The sequence below is a fragment of the Cariama cristata genome, unplaced genomic scaffold, assembly GCF_000690535.1.
Source record: "Cariama cristata isolate BGI_N322 unplaced genomic scaffold, ASM69053v1 scaffold13723, whole genome shotgun sequence".
In the NCBI taxonomy this organism is placed as follows: Eukaryota; Metazoa; Chordata; class Aves; order Cariamiformes; family Cariamidae; genus Cariama; species Cariama cristata.
Genome location: NW_009610243.1, coordinates 11,443 through 35,376, shown reverse-complemented (window position 1 = coordinate 35,376; position 23,934 = coordinate 11,443). Strand labels below are relative to the sequence as shown.

Genomic DNA, 23,934 nt, shown 5'->3' with positions numbered 1-23,934 from the left:
TGGCAGTGCAGCCTCTCTGATGGGATTAACTGTGTGTAAACTGCGCGGAACCTGGCTGAGGCTGGCCAGTCAAGAAGCACCTGCAGAAACCAAGCTAAAGTGTTTGAGCATTCAGCTATGTTTTCTTAATTGCTATAAAGATTGTAAGTGTATGGTTCAGTACAAGGCTTTTATAAGGAAACCAGTTTTTAAGAGAACAAATTCTAAGTTTTGCCAGATTCTCACACATCTATTAACATTTTCATGGTCACAACTCAGGACACGAAAGGCAGCAAAGGGAGAGCTTCCTCTTTTCATGTTAGTGTGTGAACCCATTTGCTTTTGTCTGAAGGTGTAAAGGTTGCAGAACCTTGCAGAGAGGTGAAATCTTCCTTTTTATCTTCTGGAGATTTATAGTTGCAATAAAAGCAAATAATGGTCTTCAAGCAACAGTGCTGGAGGTGAGGCTGCAAAAACCCCAGTGTGTGGGAAGAACAGTAGCTTTAATGAAATTTGTCACTGGCATTTGGCTTAACAAGTAGCTACAAGCCTTGAAAAATGGATTAAGGTTAGGCTGGGGCACATTAACAGACCACTGCTTTGTTATCACAGGGACACGGCAACACACTGTTTTGGTTGAACAGCCTCAGTGTTTTCACAGCAGATCATAGCATGGACTTGAACCTGCTCAGCTGCGACAGAAATCACGGGAGGCACCCTCACCAGAGGGAGATTAGTCCTCATGCTCTGACCTTTCTGTGACTTATATCTCTACCCAAACCCATTTCACCCAGAGATTATCCTCTTAAATTGCTGGGGTATGCCATCCTTCTGACATACCCAACAATGAGCTGCAGTTCCTTATGCTTAAAATAGGGTAGCATCTTCTGGAATAGGGGAAACTTCCTTGAAAGGGAAGAGCATGTCAGCCTTACCTTCACAGTCGGAAAACTGAGGAAACTGCATCTCAATGCTCCGAGAAAATAGATTTTTTCTTCTCCCTTTTGAGGGACAGGGAAGGAAGTTTGAGACTGATGTTCTTCACTTTACCTTAGAAGATACATACAGTTGGTTTGACATGAGTGTGTATCGCTTTTATGAATATTTTCGTGATATGATTACTCAGCCATTATAAAATGTTGAGTTTCCTCATATCCTTTTGTATAAAAAAGGTGATGTAAAAGCTTTAAATAGCTACACTAATAACCTAAACTAGTGACAAAGTAGTGAAAATGTCCAGCCCTCAGATCCTGCCATGCTTTCTTTATCTACCCACTTGAATTCCCTAAGTATCGTAATTATAAAAAATTCTGAAGCCATTTTCAATAATTACCTGGTTACATACAATATGTTTACTTGACACAAGCATTGGAACAACTACCAAGAATCAGATCCTCAGGTCTCATAGACCAATATTAATTGATGAAGCATAAGAAAATGTAAATATTTACATATATTAATAAATTAGAATATGCTTGTGTAAATATATCTAATGATCTAGAAACAGCTTGAATTGATTTAGAAACAATCTAAATTACTGGGAAAAAAAAAAAAAAGGAGTTACACAACCCAAGTTTTCTGATTTTTTGGCTCAAAGGTAAACAAACAATAAACTTGCCTTTCTACTCAGAAGAGTTGTATAAGAGGCAAGTAAAAACATTGCTGGAGGCATGATGGTTCCCTATCCGTCCTTAAGAGACCTCGCTGCTCCAGCCAGGAGCAGGAGAGAAGACTACAATTCTAATTCAAAGAAACCTCACCATAAATTGAAAATTCTAGAAATTCTATTCAAAAGGCAGTTAGGAGTACTCGGATAAAGATTAGTAAGGAAATGATACGGAACAAAATATGTTACTTGAGAAGAATCCTGCTGACTTCACTCCTGTATCCTTTGAATTGCTCTGGATTATTTAAAGCAGAAATCAGGGTACCTTTCAACAAAATACTGTGCCACAGGAAAATACTTTTTGGAAATGCTTTATTGCCAAGTGCTTTTCAAGCCTTACCATTAATTAAACCCAAACATCTTTAGATAACGGTGAAGGGTGTTTTAAAATCATTAACAAGGTCAGCTGTGCTACTAGTAAAATGAGAAAAAAAAAACAAACCTGAACGTAACATCCATGGTTAACAGCTGTGATTTCAGTAAGAGTGACTTTACAGAGCATCTTTAATCTCAGTATTTCCTTATTTCTGATCATCAGGTTATTTAGAAGGCATGCAGCTCTCTACATCAGGTGCCTCTATCTGCCAGGTTTAAGACAAGAGGATCATCTTTCACTCAAGCATTTACAAATTTCACAGAGCAGGTGCACACCTACAGGACCGATGGGCTCTCATGGACAAAAGAACCCCCATACCTTACCAGGTAGGGATGAAATTACCATTGCTCGAACGCATCCTCACAGTTCCTGCCTTGAGTAGCTCAGCAGAGATATTGTTTTATTTATTACAGTAGAATTGGAGGACATAAGAGACACATTAGTGGGGCCCTTGCCTTCTCCTGTACAGTCGGAGCCTTGGAATTTCCCTGCAGACTCCTTTGCCCGATGACCTGGGAACGTACCACACACGAACACGCTCACCGTTGGTGATCACTGAACTTGCACAAAGGCTGATCAGAGTCAGAAAAGCTGGAGCATTGTACCTGGAGGTTTCTACCAGCATGGAAGGGAGGAAGAAGAGGCCTGCCTACCACTTAGGCTGTGCATCTTCTCTGTAAAGATAATGTAACAGAGACTTTAAATTCAAGTGCTAAAAGGCCGTTATTGTAGGCTACAAGAGCCCCTTTTTACATCACAGTATGACCTGAAGGGACCAGCAACAAATGACAACAAATCATCTTTACACTAGGTGCATTATACACCCATGCTAACAGTGTCTGTGTTTGTAAAGTACTCTCTGCAATTTAAAGTTACATAGGAGTTAAAAATCTAACTACTTCTAACTATGAAAATCCTGTCCAAAGGGACATGAAATGTTCTCTCTGTTGAAGAGCTGACATTATTTTTTGACAGATACTGAAGTGAACTGAAGGCTGCAACATCTTTGGTTAATGTGCTTTTAAACAAGCATTTTTAGTGCCTTTAGAGGTAAAATTTAAATAATGAATCTTCATTTGAGAAAGGATTATGTCAAATATAAATAGATAATTCCTTATATCAAATTCAATTACAAGTGCTTCATTTTCAAGCACAAACAGGCAAGATGCTGAAGCACAGATGTGGTCATGCCCCCTCCCCCCAAAAAAAAAAAAAAAAAAAAAAAAAAAAAAAAAAAAGAGCCCAGTTTCCCTTCTCTTCTCTAGAATCGAGCTGACTGTAAATTCCACCACTTAACCACAAACTGCAGGCAAGCCAGCTGAGCAGCTCTCCTACGGAGGACTGCAATGACAGCACAGCTATGCTGTGGTCTGCGTTTGGCAACGGAGAGCACAGGAAGGAAATCTGGTGCCCAACATCACAACTTTAAGACACAGTCAAATGGCTATTATTTTCACTGCCAGAACTAAACTTTATTTCCATGTGTATTACATACCGGTATTTGATGCCAAGTACATTAAAATTACTTTAACAGAGGATTTGAGTGAGGAATATTTATTCTTCACTAAACAGGTTAAGAAGGAATGTAAAAACCTATAAGAAAAAACTGTTTAAGCTTTGTTTTGATTTTGGCAAACCAAACAGTTAAGTACTCTTCTGTTCTCTCCTCAGATCTTTCAAAGTACCAAAAAAAAGCATCTTTTCATAATCATGCAGCTGAAGGAAAAAAAAAAAATAGTCTTATAAAACCCATTTCTTATGCTAAATATGGTTACAAATAAGAGTATTAAACACAAAATTCCCAATTCCTATTTTTAAATACAAATACTGTATTATATTATGAAATGGGGATAATTAAAATATATCAATGACTACAAATCTAGTAATTTAAAGCAAACTTAAACATGCTGTTTGCTTTCACGTGGAAGAATTAGGATATTGTATGGTTCAAGCACTGCAGTCATATCTGTCAACTCCTTGATGCCCAGAATGTCAAACCGCCAAAAACAGAGACACATATTTAGGTCTGAATAGCACCAGGTGTTTTTCTTTTTTCCCCCTTTTAAATATATTAACATTTAATAAAATGAGTGACATGACAACTGTCTGAAAGTGACACGCACAAGCAGACAATTTGCTTCAAGTCTCCAACTAATAAACTAAAAGTTTTAGACTATACTGAACTAGTGTATTTCATGGTACACAAGAAAACAGTGCTTCCACAGTATATCCTCAGTTCTCAAGTACAAAAATATCAGTTATGGGTAGTCAATAGTTATCAAAATTTTTATTGGTACAGAATGAAAGCAGCATTTACTTTATTGTTTTTTCAAACCACACATCATAAAATTCCCTAGTACACATATGGAGGAGTGACACAGGCTCTGTACTATTTACCTGCTACTGATCCTAGGTCCAGATTTAAAATCTTTCCTGGCCAAATACAAACAATATCATTAATAGCAAAGGGAAGGCAGTTCCTCAGTGTGAAAGGTCAGCATTTAGAGTCTTACTAAAGCACTACTTTTGAAACAATACATCACTTAAATGTATAATTACATACACTACAAGTGGAAAACAAGTTTTTATTAACAAGAACTATTGAGACTGGGCATAAACGTCTTAACCACAAACCCTGAAAACATTATGGGTGCTTTGATGTGGCCCTTTTTGGCAAGAGAAGAAGAACAATGAAGTATGGCTTTTCAATCTTCCTTTAAAAGCACGTTTTATAAAATTTTGTAGGCTTGAATTATTTTAGAGGACCCCTAATGTTTTTCTGTAACATCATTTACTAATTAGAAGCATTAATTACATCAGTATTTTAAGCCATTGGCTGATAGCTGATCACCAGCATAACATAGGAACCGTTTGCTTTTGCTGTTGTTTTTAAGTAAGGGAGGTACTTTCTAGCGAGAGCCATCCTACAGTACTATCAAACATTTCAGAGGTTACTACATAGCTTCTCAAATAAAATCCTCAACAGTTTTCTTTTCCAGCAGATACTCAAATCAAGCATATGCAGAGAGCAAATACAATCAAGTGCAGACAGTTCCAAAGTCTCTCTCAAGCATATTGTTTTACAGTTACCCTCTGCAAAATAAAAGCCCCTCCTCACCCAAATGAGACGGGGCGAGAAGGGGAAACAGGTCTGCCATTCATGTAGGAGTTTGGCTAGCATAAAGTTTTATTAAAGTTGCTAACAAAAATAGTTAAACATTTTTACAATTTAACATCCAGTCTGACAAAAGGCAAATCAATGAAAAAAATACAAAAAAGTAAAAAAGTGCACTACCCAGTCCAGTATTTTGCTTTAAAGTCATGTCACTTACAGTATATGAAAAATAAACCCAGAAGTGTAATTACTTTAAAATACACCGCTTCCATATTTCAGTATTTTACACATATATTCTCTAGTGGAAGAGGAGATCTCTTAAAAACTTTACTCTTAAAATATTGAGGTGCATATGCCAAGTGGTACAGACTTGGCAAGTTAAGTTGCAGTAGAGAATCCTTTCAAATTTGGCATTTCATTTACATACCTTACTGTGCCAGCAAGGTCTGTAGTACCTAAACCTTCTAGTAAGAACAGTAATTTTCTTTAATGCAGATTTACTAATACAGAAAACTACAAGAAACGGTGAGGTCAGCAATTCTATTGGATCTTAGGGAGATACGAGTCCTGATTTAGTCGTCAAATGGTACAATGTCACAACAAACTTTAAGGCCATGTTTTATTTGCTGATTAATGGACAAAAGGCAATGGATTCCCTCCCCCCCCAATATTTTCTTGAAAGTCTGTGCTCATAAAAATCATGAAAAGTTGGAAAGACTTAATTATTGAAACTTTAAATATATTTTACACAATCTTGTTTGTACAAAAATACAAGTTAAATATAAACATAAAGCAATCATGATAATTTTATGTAAATCCATTTTGTGATATTCTGTTATATATAAAAAAGTCTCTCAGCTCTGTCTCATTTGTGAAAAGATCAATACCAGATTGAATCACTACTGGCAAAGGGCCCTAAAAAGCACACTTTAGCATTAAATATGTTTTACAATGTAAGTACCGTTTCCTGATTTCATCTCTTCTAAAGACTGGCAAAAGATAGGGCAGTATGTCCATAAACCAACAAATAATTTGGCTACAATGTCATAAAACACAAACGCACAAATCTGTACAATAAACCCAGTAGCTATGCAGTACGTACTTGTTACACACACACATACACAGACATGGAATGAAACTTAGTGAGACGCCATTTCTAGTTCACTGTTCTTCAGCCTGGCATTTTGTCTTACTTCATCAAATGAATATGACTTCGTTACCTTTCCATTCTTAAATACTGTATGAAGGAGATCCTGCAAGAAACACCACTGTTTTAGCAAGAGTGATTTGGCAAATGAACAAACAACATAGGTTGCACAAACTCAAAAGTAAGCACCTAAACCAAGTCTGGCAAGACTAGAGCTTTAGACTGTCAAGATACTAAATCTTTACAGCTTCTTCTAACACCTTTCACTAATGGTTAGACAGAAGATAGGATTTAGGCCATCCTGGGCACAGACAGAATCTTTGTGCTGAGTAGTCCCCAAGTGAGTTGTCCACATCTGGCCAAAGCCAAAGACACACACACTATAAACATACCTTGCTAGAGCACCTAGGAAGAAAGGCAACACCTAACCAATTAAATACAATTCAATTACAGAGGTTTGAATGAAATCTTTATTTCCTCTAGAGCAACTATTAAAAAAAAAAAAATCTTCACAGTCCCATCTGCACACATATTTTGTAAAACAGGGTATCAAGAAGTGCTTGCAAAAAGCACACTCAAAGAGCAATAAGCACAGCTTTGTACCGAAAAGTTAGCGCAAAAGCAATGTTAAACAGTTGCTATGCTTGATGACCCATTGCAAGGACCTGTGGCTTTAGGGTAATGGGCCCACAAAAGAGCACATTTCCCTGTCATTTCCCAGGAAGCTCCAGAACCTGTACTACACAAATAATACTCTCTAACACCCCAGGATAGAAGATTTTTTAAGGAATTATTTCACCTGTCAAAAACGAGGGAATTATATATTGCCTAATTTCAGGGCCAAAGTCTTGTGATCTGTTTTGAAATTTCTCACCATTAGGTCCTTCCCTCTCTACATGTACATATACACACACACACAAAATGTTCATCACAAACATATCTACGTGCATATGTGTATATACAACTTTGACAGTCTTTTTTTGTTAGATCTTTGCATCGAGAGCACATTATCTACAGTGTATATAACTCAGTTTTTCTTGTCTTGAAATTTCTCAGAGATCTCAGTTTTATGCTTACTGTTGCATAAACCAGTATGCCTGGTAGTATCCCTCTGCCTAGTAGCACAGAAATGTGCTTCTGTATACTAGAAAACTCAAGAAACTTCCAGCTTCTGAAGTGCAGTTCGATAACTTATTTTCAGTCCTCTTAATTCAGGAAGAGGCTCAACATGCAGTTAAACATTTTGTTGCTTGCACACCAAAAACATAAGATATCAAACTGAAAGCCTGAGATTGGCATAGAGCTTGTACTTATTTTAACTGAAATAGCATTTCATTTTGCAATTGTAAAGAATTAACAGGGAAACTGAATTCCTGCTTTACATTTACATTTACATCTTTGAAAACTGGGCAACTATAAAAACAAGCATAAACACCTGAAGGAACTATTTAAAAATCTCAGTGGGGAAGTAGAAGCAAATTTTAGTTATGTCTGTTCCTCTCCCACCTCCAATTCAGGCCACTACTCAAATTGTGCAATATAGCCCATACAAAACTACTTGGCTAGCATCTATTCTAAACATTAGTTTTGGGAAAAAGCAGCAATGTTCTCTGGTTTCTGATGACAAACAAAAGACAAGGATCTCTAATTGTAAAGCCCGAACATTCTATATTCTGCTGTTACTGAATTTGGCACTGGGGACACTTCTAAGGTAGTAAGATGGGAGCCTAACAAAAAGACAATCAAAAATAAATTTGGAACTTAAGTTAGAACCTGCTTTTTCTCAGTCTATTTTTGCATGAACACTGATGTAACACATTTTGGAAATTCATACCTGTCCATACTCTTCAAGATCTCCCTTGCCTTCTTCAAGCGTCACATACTCTCCAGCAGGTGTCCTATGCAATGACAGTCGGCCTTTCTTTGACCTTTTATTCGGGTCAGCAACCGGATCCTTGAAGACATTTACCTAAAATGAAAAGAGTATTTTTTTAAAAGAAAAAGGGCTTTGTGGGGCTTGTGTTCCTAATGCACATGGTGGTAATGTAACAGGAAATGTCAAACAGGTCTTCAAGTGGGGAGGCCTCTATTAAAAAAATAATGGTAGAAGTTGTACAGAGACATACCCCGAGACCGTTGGTCACCACGTAACTACATTTGAAGGAACAGTTTAATAGATCTCTGGTTAGTTTCTGCAACAAAGCTCCACCAGATCCAAAGGCAATATTCTCAATACTCCATTTCTTCTTCTTCATTCCCTCCACAATCTAACAAGAAAAAAAAATAAATTATGATGGAGCATACTTTTAGGCCACGTCATTTTTCCATAAAAATATTATACTACTTAAACAAGATGCTTTTACAGACAATTAAACCAACTAACATTCAGTTTCCAGGAGATGTATGTAACAATTCTGTCAATACTTATGCATTTTTATTTGTGATTCCAGCATGGCATAATTATAGAAAGCTTTTGCTATAAAACTATTATCATGCCAGCATACATATTTCCCAAACTAAGGTAGCACAGTAATGCAATGCCCAAACAATCAGAGCTCTAAAGAAAACAAAAGACTTCATGGCAGTATTTCAGAGCCTTCCAATTTCCCAGAATTACGGGAAGACCTCAAAGCACAGCATGTATCCTGAAACAAAGAAGTCATCTTGCTCATCAACTCCAGAAAGTTACCACCCAGTTTGACCAATGACTTCAACAGAGCAGTTCTCCTGAAAGTCACATTGACTAGAATTAGATTAGCAATTTCGAACACAGGAAATGGAAATACATAAAGCTGCTCAAAAAGTTTGCTTTGCCACCTTCTCAGGCAGGTACAGATCAATGCGAACTGCACTGCTATCAACACTCATGTTCAAACTTACTATATTATATCCCCCACACCCTCATTCGATCCAGACAAACATGACATCCTCTATCCTGGAGCAATGGGTCCTAGTTTAGTCATGCTCATAAATGGCCAAGGTGTGTTTCCCTGACCTGTTACCCTTATGACAGTCTGAAATGATGGTTGTAGCCCCAATAAGAGAGTGTTTGAACTCCTATCTTGTTACTATTTTACCACCAAAAGCGGGTGAGAAAACTTCAGAGTGAGTGAAATAACAAAATTCCATCCATCTAGAAAAAAAAGGAAGGTGAGAAGCAGAATGGAAGGATATAATCTATGGGGAACAGTGCAGAGTTTCAAAAATCAACATTGTCAGAAATCTGGTAACCTTTTGTGTGGTCTCAGCCTCCTGCATCAAAAAGAAATGCCAGAGTAACAGTGAACAGGACTGTTTCAGGAGCTACTGATGTCAAGCCACTGTTAAGGGACAGCTGAGGCAAAATTAAAGCTTCATTCATAAGAAAAGGAAAAAAAAAGAAAAAAGAGACAACGCCAACTTCAGACAGTGGCAAACTGGTAGCTAATGTAAATAAAAGCATTTTGTTCATCCATTTAGTCACATGCAGACTGTCTACTCACAGATACTCTCAATCTGAACACCTGACAGAGGCCAGCCAACAGAAGGGGGGACTGCAGAGCCATAACATTTTGAGGGTATGCTCTGAACACCTTCCCACTACATTTTTAGTAGAGATTTCCCCAGTAAAGATCTCATCAGTGAGTTTCCATCATTCTTATGGTACCAGCTTAGCCTCATCCAAGAAGCCAAATGAAACATATTCTCAGGCCCTACCACCATGACTTTCACTTAAGAGAACCCTTTAGAAGCTTTGTATCCTGAACAAATACCTGCTCCATATGTGACAATTCTCAGCAGGAGTCATACCCTTTCAGACAGTGACGATGCACGAAAGGAATCCCTATTTTCAGCTGATTAGGTTCTCCTGGAAGCAGTTAAACGGGCTACTCAGGGAGTATAAAGGATTGCAATGAATTAAATTCTCCCTTAAGCATCTCAGAAGTAACTGAAGATGACAAAGCAACGGTAAGAAAAGTGATTTTGTATACACTCTACTTAAGGCCCAATAGTACCTAAGAAACCAGACTTGACTGGGCCTGGATACTGACTCTGTTTATCTACGCAGTCTTTTCATGTGGCAAATGTAGGTAAACTCCATCTGGACTCGATTGATCAAGTTCTGTCCAGATGCTGATCAAGCCTGAAGCCATGTGAACTGTTGGCCAAGCCTGAGCCAATGTATTCTACTTCTTTCCTTATCCAGTTTTATAGATCAGGTCTGAACTGAACTGAACCTGCCTGAACATGCCTGCAAAATGTAGCACAAACTATCCAGTATAAACAACAGCCTACCAAGGTACATGATGCTTAGACTTCACGTTCACTGATACTTGTAGGTTAACAGATGCTAGTATGAGAATGGCGTAGCTGGGCCATGGCCACTTGACCTTCTTGCCTGGGTGAGAAGAAATGTGAACCCCCTTTCAGCTAGTGTTCCTGCTCTCATTTACAGAGGGTTTGTTCATCTTGTGCCACAGGCACAACTCCTCACTTACCCTGGGTGAAGAACTGGCTTCCACCTTTCCACTCTTTGACAAGGGATCGCCTTACTCAGACTGATCTTTGGCTGGTGAGGGGTGGAAGGGAAGGGAAATCAAGACTAAATTGAAGGACAGCTCTGACTCTACCAGTGACCTGCAGCAGAGGCCTGGATAACAGCTTCCTTTGGTATGAGGAAGCAATGACAAACAGAAGCAGTAATAGGGAAGAAGAAAAAAGGGAGATACGAAACAACTAAAGCCTTCTCCAAAAGAAAACAATAGAGAAGATTTTCTCATCTCGCACCTTCAAACCTATACAGGGAGAACAGTTCAGTGTCAAGGTTTTAACCAGCTTCCTCTGACCATTATGAGCATGATTAATATATCGACTGTGACTCTAGATTAGAGGATTTTTCTCTGTACAAAAATTTACAGACATCTGGAAATTGAATGTTCAAAGAAAATCCTTTGAAAGTGTAGTATATTGTGGAGTTAGCAGATTGGAATGATTTTAAAAAGTGAAAATGCTAGAAGAAAGTCAGAAAAGGTTCCTTACCTGTTCTACCAGCATCCCCTATTAAAACAAAGAATTTTAAAATCCAGTTTATACTCTGAGTTGTTTTCTATAATGTTGTTTCAGCTAGTTTGGATAGTTAAATGAGACTGATCGGTCATTACTCATTCCAGATTTTCCTATTGTACCCATTACCTTTCATCTGGTCCATAACAACAAATCATGCCTAGAATCTAAGACTGATATGAAGTAATTAGAATGGCTTGCATAGGCTATAAGATGGGGAAAAAAAGATGGCCACAGCAATACATTCATATTTGTTCCTGTAAGCTCCTTTTTTAAAAGGATGACTTATACTTCAGGGTTAGGTTGGTTTTGGAGTGGTGTTTTGTTTTTTGTTGTGGGTTTTGGTGGTGTGTGTGTTTTGTTTTGGTGTTTTTTTGTTTTTTTGTTTTTTTCTTTTCTTTTTAATGGCAAGCTATTACCCAGTCTTCCAAAAGTCAGCATGGTAACCTTGGTTTTGCTGACGTAAGGGGATAAAGAGATCCATGAAATTTAAACATGGCTAAAATTAGGTCGCAAGATCATAGTCTTTTTGGTCCAACGTAACTTGCTGCTGTTAAATGAGAAGTGTCTCTTTCCTTCCTGCCTGCTTCTCCCAGCTCAAAACAACAGTTTATTTTCTCTCCTGTATTGTGCTGGTGAGTACTGGCCCCTTTTTTGGGCCAATTTAACTCACTAAACCACAAAACTGATAACTTCTGGCTGAGTTAGTTTGCTGCTACATGTGCAGGCTACATTACTTTAATGAGCAGTGGTTCAATGACCAAAGCTGATATGAGGTGCACAGCAAGATTACAGAGTCAGGATGAGACATGATGAGAAGGCAGCCACCAGGCAGCAGTGAGTTACGTCTGCCCAGTACATCTCGTGGAACTGGATCTTCAATTCTCTTCTACTACATATTACAGGTAGACTTTTCCTCATAATCAGTTACAGTTTGATGAGGAAAATATGCAAATAGGCAATCATCTGAACAAAGAATTGCTCCTTCTGCCTCTTATCCTCTCCAATTAGCTGCTGGAATTATTTTCCTGCTCTATTTAGAGCCTGAGGAGCAGTGCATTTTTTCCTCTAATGTAAAGATTTTAAATACTAGTTTTAATATTTTGATTACAACAGATGCTATATGAGCATCCTTGAATTTTGACCAGTACAACTTACAGAAAGCAACCTTTGAGTTCCTTACAAGAAAGAATTAATAGTCCATTTTCTTTCCTGTCATGATTCATGAAAATCTCAACCACAACTTACGTTGCCTAACACAGGCTTCAGTCCTGTTAAATGGTTCTTGAGAACAAGCACTTTATTTAAAAAAAAACAAAACCAAAACCAAACAACAAACCAAAAAAACCCACCAAAATTCTCTTCCCCTAGTATCTAATGATAACACTTTCTCTCCAGCTATTAATGTCTCATGCTGGTGTTCTGTTAAGCACATTAGCACAGTTGTATATTCTCAAGAAGCCACATGGGACAAAAGAATTAAAGTAAAATAAAGTTTGCTTTAAAGGCTATTGGAGGAGGAACAAAACTGTAGCGCATGACTGCACTACAGTCGGCATATCAGGTAACAATCTCAGTATTAACTGCTCTCTAAGGATCTGAGTGACAAATGTGAGTTCTGTTTTTGAGGTTCACATTATGTGCTGATGTTAGATACACAGATAGTTTCAGACTAACTAAAAAACAAGCCTGATGTCTCTCTTACTCCTAATTTTGAGGAGCAGCAAAAGACAACTTTGTTAAGAAGAATCTAAGGATGTGTCAATCCTGAAAGCTAAGACAAGCATCAATAAAATTGAGTAAAATAAATCTTAAATTTATCAAATTTATTTCTGGTTTTGAACTCTAATACAGCTGAAGATGAATGATCCAGGACAAACCTGGTAAAGTCAAGTCCTTCTCCTTTTACATGCCCCTCATCATCTATAGTTACTGCAGTCTGTACTTTTGCAACCACATTATATTACCTAGCATCTCCATATAGTCAATAGTGGCGAATTTATAACTAGTTTCAAGCATGCAGCATCTACTAAATAACCAATTTTAGTCTTGATGAAAGCACACTTTTGACTCAGGTTACATCTGACTATAATCTGTTATATGTATTTTCTGGGCTTTCAACAATCTATATTCCACTAGTTGCCAAATCAATGAACTCACCTCCCTCATCCTTGTTTTTAAAAAGTCTCCTTCAAAACTACACCTTCAATATTTGGGTGCAAGCACACTTCAGACAGTACATAACAAATGAGCCAAGCCAGTTCATTACTGCTATTACTACAGCACAACAATCATGCAGTGTGCCTTCGATATCAATGAAAGGAGCAAACACTGCCAGATTTTGATCTGAATTAGACTTGACAAGCAGGATGAAAACAAAAAGAGAGACAGTGGGAGGAGACGGATTACAACAGAAGGATTAGGAAATGCTTTTTAGTTTTTTTTATGTATTTTAATAATTCCTTGTGGAGTTTTAATTAATTTGTTTTACACATTAGGATATTGCCGCCAGTGTCTGGAATGAAGGGCAGGGTGGGGTCAGCAGTCTCTGCTGCAACATCTGACTAGTTGTAACAGAGTCCAGATTAAATATCAACATTGCCAGTGTCACCCTGACACATGAACAGGATCTCCTACCTCTTGCAATGTGTTGATATCCACACCATCTCCTTGAATAACTCTGAGATATGGTGGCAGCAACTTGTAGCCTTTTGAGTTCTCTGTAATGGGAAACTTCTTCCCTAAGATCTCCAAGACCTATTGAAAAGAGAAGGGAGATAGTTCAGATTAAAAATAAAAACAAAAACCTGCCATTCCAATAAAGAAACACAATTTCCACATTTGAGTCATGTGTGCTCTCTCTCTCTCTCTCTCCCCTGAAAGCGAAAAATCCATATATATACCCACATATCATGTTCTAAATCTATCCACGTAGGCACACAAACAAAACCCATGCCAGCCATTGTGGTGGAAGTCATTGGATTAAAGCAGTCACAGACCATTTGACCTTTATGAACTTGTACCCAAGAGTTAATCAGAACCATTCTTCCCTCCTTTCTCTCTTTGCTTCCTGCGAGTTTTTGCTGTTAAATGTGTTAACTGAAGATTCTGCTCTTCTTTTGACCTCCCTTAAGACAGTGGATGAGGCTTTCAGTTTTCTGAGATTTTGTTAGCCACCAATAATTAAAATGAAACACTGCAGCTAGGAGTTTTTCTTATCAGTTCTGATAAAGATTATTCAAAGGTCCTATTTGTGATATGCCCCTTGTCCCAAAGAAGGAAAAAAAAAAACAAAAAGTGTTAAAGCTGTATGGATCTAATTTGATAGAGTACCAACATAACTAAAATCTCCCCTACTTTCTTACTAAAACAGTGCTGACAGCTACTCAAATTCAGAGGTATCAACAGCTTTTATTATAAAACTGCAACAATCATTATGCTCTCTAAAGAGCTACGAGGCAAGAAACATTTTTGAACTTGGAGGTCATGTGCCACTGACTTAAATGCACATCATTAGGGAGAAGAGTGCTAAACTTGTATTTGTAGCATAAACCAACGAATTACATTAATACAGGATGCCAAGATTCCCAAACTTGGTGGTAAGAAGTTTTACTGGCCTGGCATTTATCAATACTCAAGTTGTTTCCTATTGTATTTGTTATTAAGTGATGAAAGTTTCTCTATATAGAATCATTCCAGCATCATCATACTAGCAAAATTGGTAACTGTTGTAAAAGCTTTGTATGCAAGAATGGGTTTGATGAAAAAGATTAAACTATTCAGACCACAAAAGAATTTCCATATCTATATTGAGATGAGGCAAATGCTTACATTTTTCATAGGTCAAATTTATCCAGCATCACCTATATACTATGCATACCAAGTCACAGCGTTGTTTCCTATGTTTGTTAACCAGTCATTACAAAACAAACAATTGCCCTTCCCAATCCTCTGTACAAATGACTTCAAGAAAGCATTACCTTTAAAACAGTGTCAAGGGGATTTCCAGAATCTGGTCTAATAATAAGCGGTGCCTCTGGACTTCGAGCTTCAATTATATGCCTTAAGTCATCACCCCATATTTTTTCACAGGCGTTGTAAATGTCGTAGCTGTCACTAACCACAGATACAGGCACTGAAGAAAATTGTGTCACTATGTGTTCAAAAGCATCTTTTTCATGATCTTTCCCCCAAGCTGTTATGGTACTGTAAGGTCAAGCAAAAAATCCATATTAAAGCAACATTTATATGTTAAAATAACACATTCTATATTTCCTAACAGCAACAGTTCAAGATAACAGTAGGCAATATGATTGCAAGACAGCATAAACTATGTGCTTATCAGTTCTGGGTTGTGTGGGTAGTAAATATACCATATACTAAATAAATAGCACCTTGGATTTATCTTTGGTAACTCAAACACTCGACACATGAAACTTCTTTCACATGTCCATGTGATTTTTTTGTTTGTCTGTTTTTGTTTGTGGGTTGGTTTTGGTTTTTTTGTTTGTTTGCTTTTTGTTTTAGACATTTGTGAGAGTTTCTCTTTTAAATCTGCAATTCAAACAGGGAACTACAGATGCAAGAACAGAAAATCTGCTCTGGCAACTTCAGACTACAAAATGGGAAGTAGAGAACTAACAGCGTATGTTAGAAAAAGCTTAGAAGAAAACACAATTTATTTTCTTTTTTAATAATGATATAAAACTGTTAAGCTCACTCATACAAACATTCTTCTAGAGGAACCTCAGGGCATTACCCTTGGTACAAGGGTACAGGCAAGCACATAAAACAGAGTTGCTACAAGAGGCAGTAAGTTACTGAATGCCAGCTGATCTGCAGTAGCTGTTCTGTATGTGGCTGTCACAGACCAGGTGACATAACTGACTTTATTAACTTGTGTGTGAATGCCTAAAAATGCTCTCATGCAAAGCATAGGTGTGCAGTAAGAGCTAGTGGGCACTGAATCTTTACCGTAAAATGCTAGCATTAACTACTGTGTGGACAAGCCCCAGAACACAGCGAGTGAAGAGACAAAACAAAATTTGTTTCAAAGGGTTGGGGCAGTCCAAGGAACAGCCTTGGTATCATGCCAGAGGCAAGGACCACACTCACAACACAACCTCACATTGGAGGTTGTGGAACAGTGTAACAAATCTGGAAAAATTTGGTCTTTTGCATGAGATTCTTTTGGTGTATTAAGGTGGAAAAGGTTACTGCAGTCTGCATTTGGCAATGCAAACTTTAACCAGGGCAGTTGAAGCTGCTCTCATACCACCACTTCAATATGCTGTGCAAAAGACACTTGTTCTCTTGACTCCATGTGTTTGCTTTCATTACGAAGAACTTTATTGTTGTTTGAGCCATCATTTTTTTTGTTTAACTGTAGTATTAAGCTAAGTAAAGATGTTTCAGACAAAACTTGTCACTTCTACTGATGAAGCAGGAGCTCTAGAACAGCACTATAGCAGTTGTCCAGAAAGTTATATGAAGCAGTGTTCCTTTAAAGATGATCACTACCCTATGAGGGCTATTCATGTAAGCCTTTCTATTATCTGTATCGCAATCCTAAGTGGAAGTATTCACCATTTAAAAGCACTAGATTTTGTGCCCAATAAGAAAAACACAGCCGTCCCTTCCTTTATATTCTTGGTCATTTCAGTACGCAGACATGCAAGTGAAATCCAAGGATTTGCATTCACTCCTGATATTGTACAGGATTTGGATTAAAAAAAAAAAAAGGCACTCTTAATTTCAAATGTCTGTTTAAGATCAGTTCCTTACTCTCAAAAACTTGTTCACAATTCTTAGTGAGAGACCAAGGATTTACCATTGGCTGAATTAGTTCTGCTGATGGGAAGCTTTAGAGCAACTGTCTCTTCTGGAGGGAGAACATGATCTGGGAGAGTCCAGAATTGCAACTTACATGGTTTTTCATTTTATGATTTTATGTTTAAAATTTAAAGTTCCTGATGTGAATCCTCAATATCTACTTTAACCTGTAAGCCTTCAAGTCCATTCTAAAAAGAATCATCCAAATGTAATTAAGACGCTGATAAGAAGGTTATAGTTAAAAACATTTAAACCACATTTATAGTTAAGAACAACCATGCCACTGTTGTGCCTCTGGAACATACAGAGGCATCAGTACGGAAATTCAGCTTCAACAGCCGGATTAGTCATGGCTAATACTGTATAAGTGAAACAGCTTAATATTTCTGGATACAAAGATGGTAAGAAAACATTACATTTGGTTAAGCTATTTTTAAAAAGGCTTTAATAGCCCAATATCTTACCTGTGTTCAGCAGCTGGAACAGAATATCCTGGAACCGGATCTTTTGTACCGTAGTACTTTTTAATTAATGCAATTCCTGCTACAGTGTCTGTTCCTTTGAAGTTCACCAAATGAGCTGAAGCTCCTATTCCTGCAGTCTGAACAAGATGCAGCTTTCAGTTGCCATGCCAAATATAGAAGCCTAATTCCAGTCACCGCCTAGCACTAGTTTGTAACAGCAAAACTCTGACTCTGTTCCTGTTTCACCCGTACCCTCTTCATGCATTTACACAGAAAAGACAGCTTCCATATAGAAAAACGGTCTCCCAGTCTGGTGCTTACAGTTCACACTCATACTCGTCCCCCACCCAGACCTCCTTTCTCCACAGTAAGTCCAAACACAGTGCTCTACGCATTCACAATTTCACTGCTGAACAGGGACACAGTTGTTAACAGATACATCCTACAATCCTCTATAGTGAAGAACAATTAGACGTCACAAATTATTAGACAAGTAGTATTACCTCTTGTGAAGAAACTCCTCTGTAGCCGAAGTCATGCAGTTTATACTCCAGTCCTTCTAAGCTGCCAGAAGTCTCTAGCAAATATTTGGCCAAAATCTTTTTCTGCTCTCTAGAGTTTGTAGCCACTGTGATTGGATACCATGACTGCACAAGAATAGTCTAAACCAAAACCCATCACATTATTAGGTGCATGTTTGCTTAGGACTTTAAAATCCCCACTTGTCATTTAACCAGACACAGAAAGGTCTACTTATTTTCATCACCCATTCAGAAAGTACTGATGCCTCCAACAGTTTACTTTAGGGCTAAAGTAATTAGTCTTTATAATACCTTTGTAAGGTAGGCCAGGTGTTGACCATCTCAGGAATTATCGCTCCCAAGCTACAGACACACAAAGCCCCTCATCCTCCTCTCCTTGTGGATAAAAGTACTGTTGTGAATTTCATATGAAATTATTACAATCTCTTGCCAGGGAGGGGGAAAAGGTCGGTCTGTCTAAGAGCACTAAAAAAAGAATCCAGGCTTACTTATAACAGAAAATGAAAGCTGCCAGAGATTCCCCTTAAACCAATAAGGGATTCAGTCTTTAATTTAAATGCATTAATATTTACTTAGAAAAAATATGTTAACTTTCCAAAACTGACCTCAATCCAATTTGTGAGCCAGTAGCACTCTGGATCTGTGTTTTCTACTGTGAAAAGAACATTTCCTCTGGGAATTACAGAGCCCTCAGGAACAGCCTTTATTTCTATAGGAAGATGGCCATCATATTTCTGTGTAAGAAACAGGAATATTGTTAGACAACAGAAAAGATTAGGACCTACCTCTCTTATTTGACTGCACTGGATGAAAGTCAGGCTATGAGTTTACTGATAAAGCTTTCTTATGGTTTGCTTCTTTCAATCCTAAAAATAATTTGGTTTGTTTACATACCCACCAGTCCAAATTGAAAAAATCCCCATTCATCAAAAAACAAGGAAAATCCTGTAACCTAAAAAATGGTCTCTTTATCAAACCATATGATGATTATCAGTTATATTCCTTACACAAATTGAGTCAGGGCGGCTTAAATATTCTATAAAAATACATAATTTCTACCCACAGAACAAGAAATATTTGCTACTCAGTTTTCTTCAGTGCTTTCACATGAAGTAAGCTAAAAAAAGTTTAGCTTTTTTTTAAAAAAAAAAATCCTCTAGTTTTCCTTAGTATAGATAGGTGTTTTTTTAGTTTATTAGAGCAGGATCCATTTCATATCTATTTTAAAGAATATTTTATCATCTCAATTATTCACTAAACATGAAATCTAATCTTGAAGTGTCATTCTTTTGTCAGTTTCAGTCTTTCATCCCTGAAGGACTAAACATTGTGTGAAAAATGCCTTTTGAAAGAGGAAGTTGCAAACAACAACTCTTTTAGAGTAACTGTAACTTTCTGAAAGAGCTCTGCAAGCTAAACTGATAATACTTAAAATGTTCTGTATATTAATTTTTTTGACAGAAAGCTTCTCATGAGATATTCTTTAAAGGCAACAAAAATTGCATCAATTCAGAGAAATTACACAGATTCTTAAGTAGCATCAAAACATATTTTCCAGTGCCCAAAACACATCCGAAGTCTCTTCTACACTACTGTTAAAAAGTTTCTTCGAAAGTGTAACATACTGAAGCAAATTGTGTTTATATACCACACAGGGTTTAGTTGTCAGACTTGGAGATGTCTGTTCTGGACTAACAAAGAACAACAAAGCCTTCAAAATGGCTCAAAATAATTTGCTAAAGATTCAATGAAGACAAAAGTATAGTTAAGTGAAAAAACAAAATAGATTTCAAAGTTGCTATAGGTGTTGATTTTGTCCACAGAAAAAAGCACTATGGTCATGCCATAGCACTGTATTATAGCCCTTTTCAAAATTTTTAGGTAGAATCAACTTGTACAATTCAGGGCTTACATCTCCGTCACTCATCATCAATTCCTACCAACTTCCAGTCTTCCCATCACCCCTTCTTCTCCAGGCAGTCCACTCCTCTCCTTCACCTCTTCACTCTACCAGTATTTACTCATGCATTTACTCTCAGTACAAATTCGTGTGTGTACATTTCAAATTCAATTTGGCACTTCAATCATACAGCCATTGCTCCCTCCACTTTACCTAACGCTACACATTAGGTAACAGAGCCAGAGAGCAAACAGCGGTAGGTATGTGAATATATACAGGAATTCAGTGAGCAGGAGCAGGGTCTCTGTGTGCATATAAGGGCATACAAGGACCCAAAGGGTACATATACTTCCAGTTTGAAAGTGATCAGCATCCAAGATCAAGAAGTGGAAGTCATATTTGTGTATATATATATATATATATATATAAAAGCACAATTTTAACAAGAAAATCTGACAAAGGAATAAACAATGTATACAGGGGATATGCAAGAAGGCTTCTTTTGACTACATCAAAAGTTGAACAGAATTAGATAATCCATGTTAAAACTCAGTGTGGACAGACATGCAGCATTAAAAGTGTATTAATTCAGTTTAGCCAAAGAGGGATGAAGATTACTTTAAATACAGATGAGAGCAGTTCCCAATGTATAACGTAGCTTAAACACAAATACGGATTTAATTCACATCTGTAGTTATTTGAAATGGATGCAAGTCCTCTACAAACCTCTCCATAACTCCCTCTTAGAAAACAGTGGTTTTATTTACCTTGCTGCCATTTGCAACATTTAGTTGAAATTCACTTTTCTCTTGCACACTTTATGGTCCATCCTGGTTGCAAGATGACATCCAGATACATTAATACACAGATGCCACCATAAAATACATACAGTCAGGGTATCCAGGGAAAAATAAATGCAAAGAACTAAAAACTGTGTTTTCAAATGCCCAAAATATCCATTTACTAGAACTCACAATGAAATTTAGCATTTAATTAATCTGCAGAGATTAGAACAGCTCTGAGGAATGTTATTAGTCTGAATCTGCTGCTTTTACAGAGAAGAGATGCTTGCAATTACTTGAAGACTGACACCTTTTTAAACAAAAAGGAAAGAGGATAATTGTGGAAAGACTTAATTTGGAAGGATTTGTGTGTCAGAAGTGCTCAAGCCTTGTATTTCATAATAAAGTTCAACTAAAGTATCTTTAAAAAAATGTAGGAAATAATTGAAGAAAACATGTATTTTCTGGAACTATTTACACACGAAAGAAGTTGTAATGCTTTCTGCATTAGAATAAAAATGGTTATGATTAGTTACAGAAAGCAATGTAAATGATAGAAGCAACCACTAAGCACTATATTACATATGGAGACTTGCCAACAAGCCCCCACTTACACTAGCTGGCTGACGGCAGCCATAAATCCTTATTACCTGCAAAGCCGTATTTGGCATCCGAAAGGATGAAAATTACTTTTCTCTAAGGAATTACAATTATATGATTACTCTTTGACAGCTGCTACTCCCTGTATGCTAAACATAAAAAGCTAAATTTATCCAGTCTTTACTATCATGGTTAAAAGGAGAGATTGCTGTATTTATTCTACAGTTGATTCACAAATCCTTCGTGATGATCTCATGCTATTCTCATAAATTTTTACCTCCAGAATATAGTTCCATCCCTTTTCATTGAAGACATCATCTTGAAAATGCTCCCTATATACTTCTTTGGCTTCCTTGATTTTCTCTTTGGTCACCACTTTACCTGTGGTTTAAGAAACAGATGAAATCTTAGAAACTTACAATATACATCCATTTATAAAATAAATAACAGTAAGGTTCAGACACAGAAAAGCCACTTTGCCTCCAACAAAAGACATGGAGAACATGTCAAATGCAGTATATTAGCTATGTTAAAACCAAATTTTACTTTCATTTATTATACAGGTTAGGATGCTTGAGAAACCAACAGGATAGAATACACTTGTGGTTCACAGGTGACTCAGGAACAATTTGAGATTACTACTCTTTTACGACAGTCAAAAACCAGCCAAGAATTTTAATGGCAGTGCTTTTCCCAGAGGAATGTAATGATCGTGCAAGTTGGCATATGCAACAAGACATAACCAGACTAGCACAAGGGTTAAGCTACGTTGCTCCAGGGAGAATCCCCATGGAGAGGCCATGCAACCAATCTTTGATCGACCACCTTCCGATAGGAACTGACAGACTAACCACTTCATTTGAATAAGCATTGCTACTGCTGTAGGACCAATCATCTACTGGAAACAATACAGAACAATCCTCAGACTGCTGAACAGAAAAGAAACAAGATTATCACGTGTTTTGATTATAGTGGAATTCCAATCTTTGGCAGAAATATTTATGGATTCTGGATCAAGACAAAGGTATGTAAGCCATATGACTACAGCCTTCCTTCTAAAGCTTGGCAGAACTCAACTTGCATTCAGGTCAGAACAGGTGACATTTGCACATAATGCAAAAAAGCAAACAAAATCTTAAGTGGCACCAAGGAATTTTCAGATGTTACTCTTAAAATTGTCAATATTGAAAGCACTTTCACACATAGCGGCCATATTCAATGATCTAAGCTGGTGGCAACCAAAATTTAAGGGAAATTAAAACTGTTATTAGTTGATATAGTAAATAAACCAGGAAATACAGACTAGAGTTTATGTTCAAAATGCGAAATGTATTTTCCTTTGAATCTTCTGTCTTCTCATGATACTATGCACAGTCTTGCTGTTTCCATTCATTTCAGTTCAGTCCACTGAAGCTGGGATATGAACACCTCTTCATTTTTAATTAACTATTGGCATAAATAAACATAGTAAAGAGGTGTCTGAATTAAGAAGTCAATATCATTTTATGAGGGTGGACATCTCATTGTCAGAATCACATAAATAAGATCTTACGTATTTCACTACCTACACCAAGGTAACCTGGAATTTTTTCAACTGTAAGACTTCAGGTTTCAGAAAAATGAAGATATTTATTTACAGGTAAAGTTTTACTGGAATTTGAGATAGTTACCTTTTAAGTATTTATTCAGTATGTACTGCAAACCATAAAAAACAGTTTCTTCATATTTCACTTTCCTTATTTTGGAATTTTCAGTCTTCTTTTCACGACATTCAAAGTAGGAATATACTTTGCTTGTATTAGGTGGATATTGCTTGTAGTGTGTAACCTACATTAAGAAAAACTTCAGTAAGAGCTCAAAACGTCACTACAAAGAACAAGAGAAATCATATTTGCACATTAAAGCTTAGAGTAACTCCCAGCTCTTCTGGACTATTATTATTTATCCATTCACATCCTACACAGTCAGTATTTAGGGGGATTTCCTCTTTTTTAGTTGCCTTCAATTTTCAGTTCAAAAGACTGTTCCCTATCTTATTCTTTGCTTCTGTGTCAAGCCTTTCCCCCTAGAGTAATCTTCATGGTCAGCTCTTCCACTCCCCCGATGATTTCACTTGGATTAACGGGAAAGAGACTGGCTAGGACTTTAGGAGCAGCGCTAAGCACCAACATGGCGGGTCAGTTTTCACTCTCCCACCCATTGACCAAGCCAAATAGCTACAGGAAGCACAAAGTTGCCTGTCACTACCAAAGTGGAGGTACCTGCTTGTATTTGATGGAAGTTTTGAAGGCTACAATCATTTAATTCAAATAAAAGCCATCCAGACTCACGAAGGCATTGACAATGGCCTTTTACTCAAGCGTCTCATTCACCAAGAGCAGAGTGGGTTTTCTCAAGCCCTGGTTACATCAACGCCAGCTTACAAACCTGTTACTGGCACTCACGCTGTTAAAATCTACCTGAGGTTTGTACCTCCCCACAAAGGTGG

At 37.3% G+C, this 23,934-nt stretch overlaps 1 protein-coding gene across 1 annotated transcript; it reads right to left on the bottom strand.

Moving 5' to 3' along the window:
* Window positions 1-4,293: 4,293 nt before the first annotated feature.
* NAMPT (nicotinamide phosphoribosyltransferase) lies at window positions 4,294-23,617 on the bottom strand. The gene is made up of 11 exons (XM_009697817.1): window positions 23,504-23,617; window positions 23,117-23,273; window positions 21,724-21,827; window positions 18,770-18,898; window positions 18,126-18,284; window positions 17,623-17,759; window positions 15,307-15,532; window positions 13,964-14,083; window positions 8,410-8,550; window positions 8,118-8,252; window positions 4,294-6,389 (listed from the first exon to the last, which is right to left on the bottom strand). Exons 1-11 carry the CDS (start codon window positions 23,615-23,617, stop codon window positions 6,276-6,278), a joined length of 1,536 nt encoding a protein of 511 aa, XP_009696119.1. The 3' UTR covers window positions 4,294-6,275.
* Window positions 23,618-23,934: the final 317 nt, after the last annotated feature.

Excerpts from the sequence above, each read along its gene's own strand:
- NAMPT (XM_009697817.1), bottom strand. The coding sequence starts at position 23,617 with ATGTTGGTGCTTAGCGCTGCTCCTAAAGTCCTAGCCAGTCTCTTTCCC. Across the intron at positions 23,274-23,503 it reads AGATTACTCTAGGGGGAAAG|GTTACACACTACAAGCAATA; the intron begins GCTTGACACAGA and ends TTCTTAATGTAG. Across the intron at positions 15,533-17,622 it reads GTTCCAGCTGCTGAACACAG|TACCATAACAGCTTGGGGGA; the intron begins GTAAGATATTGG and ends TTGACCTTACAG.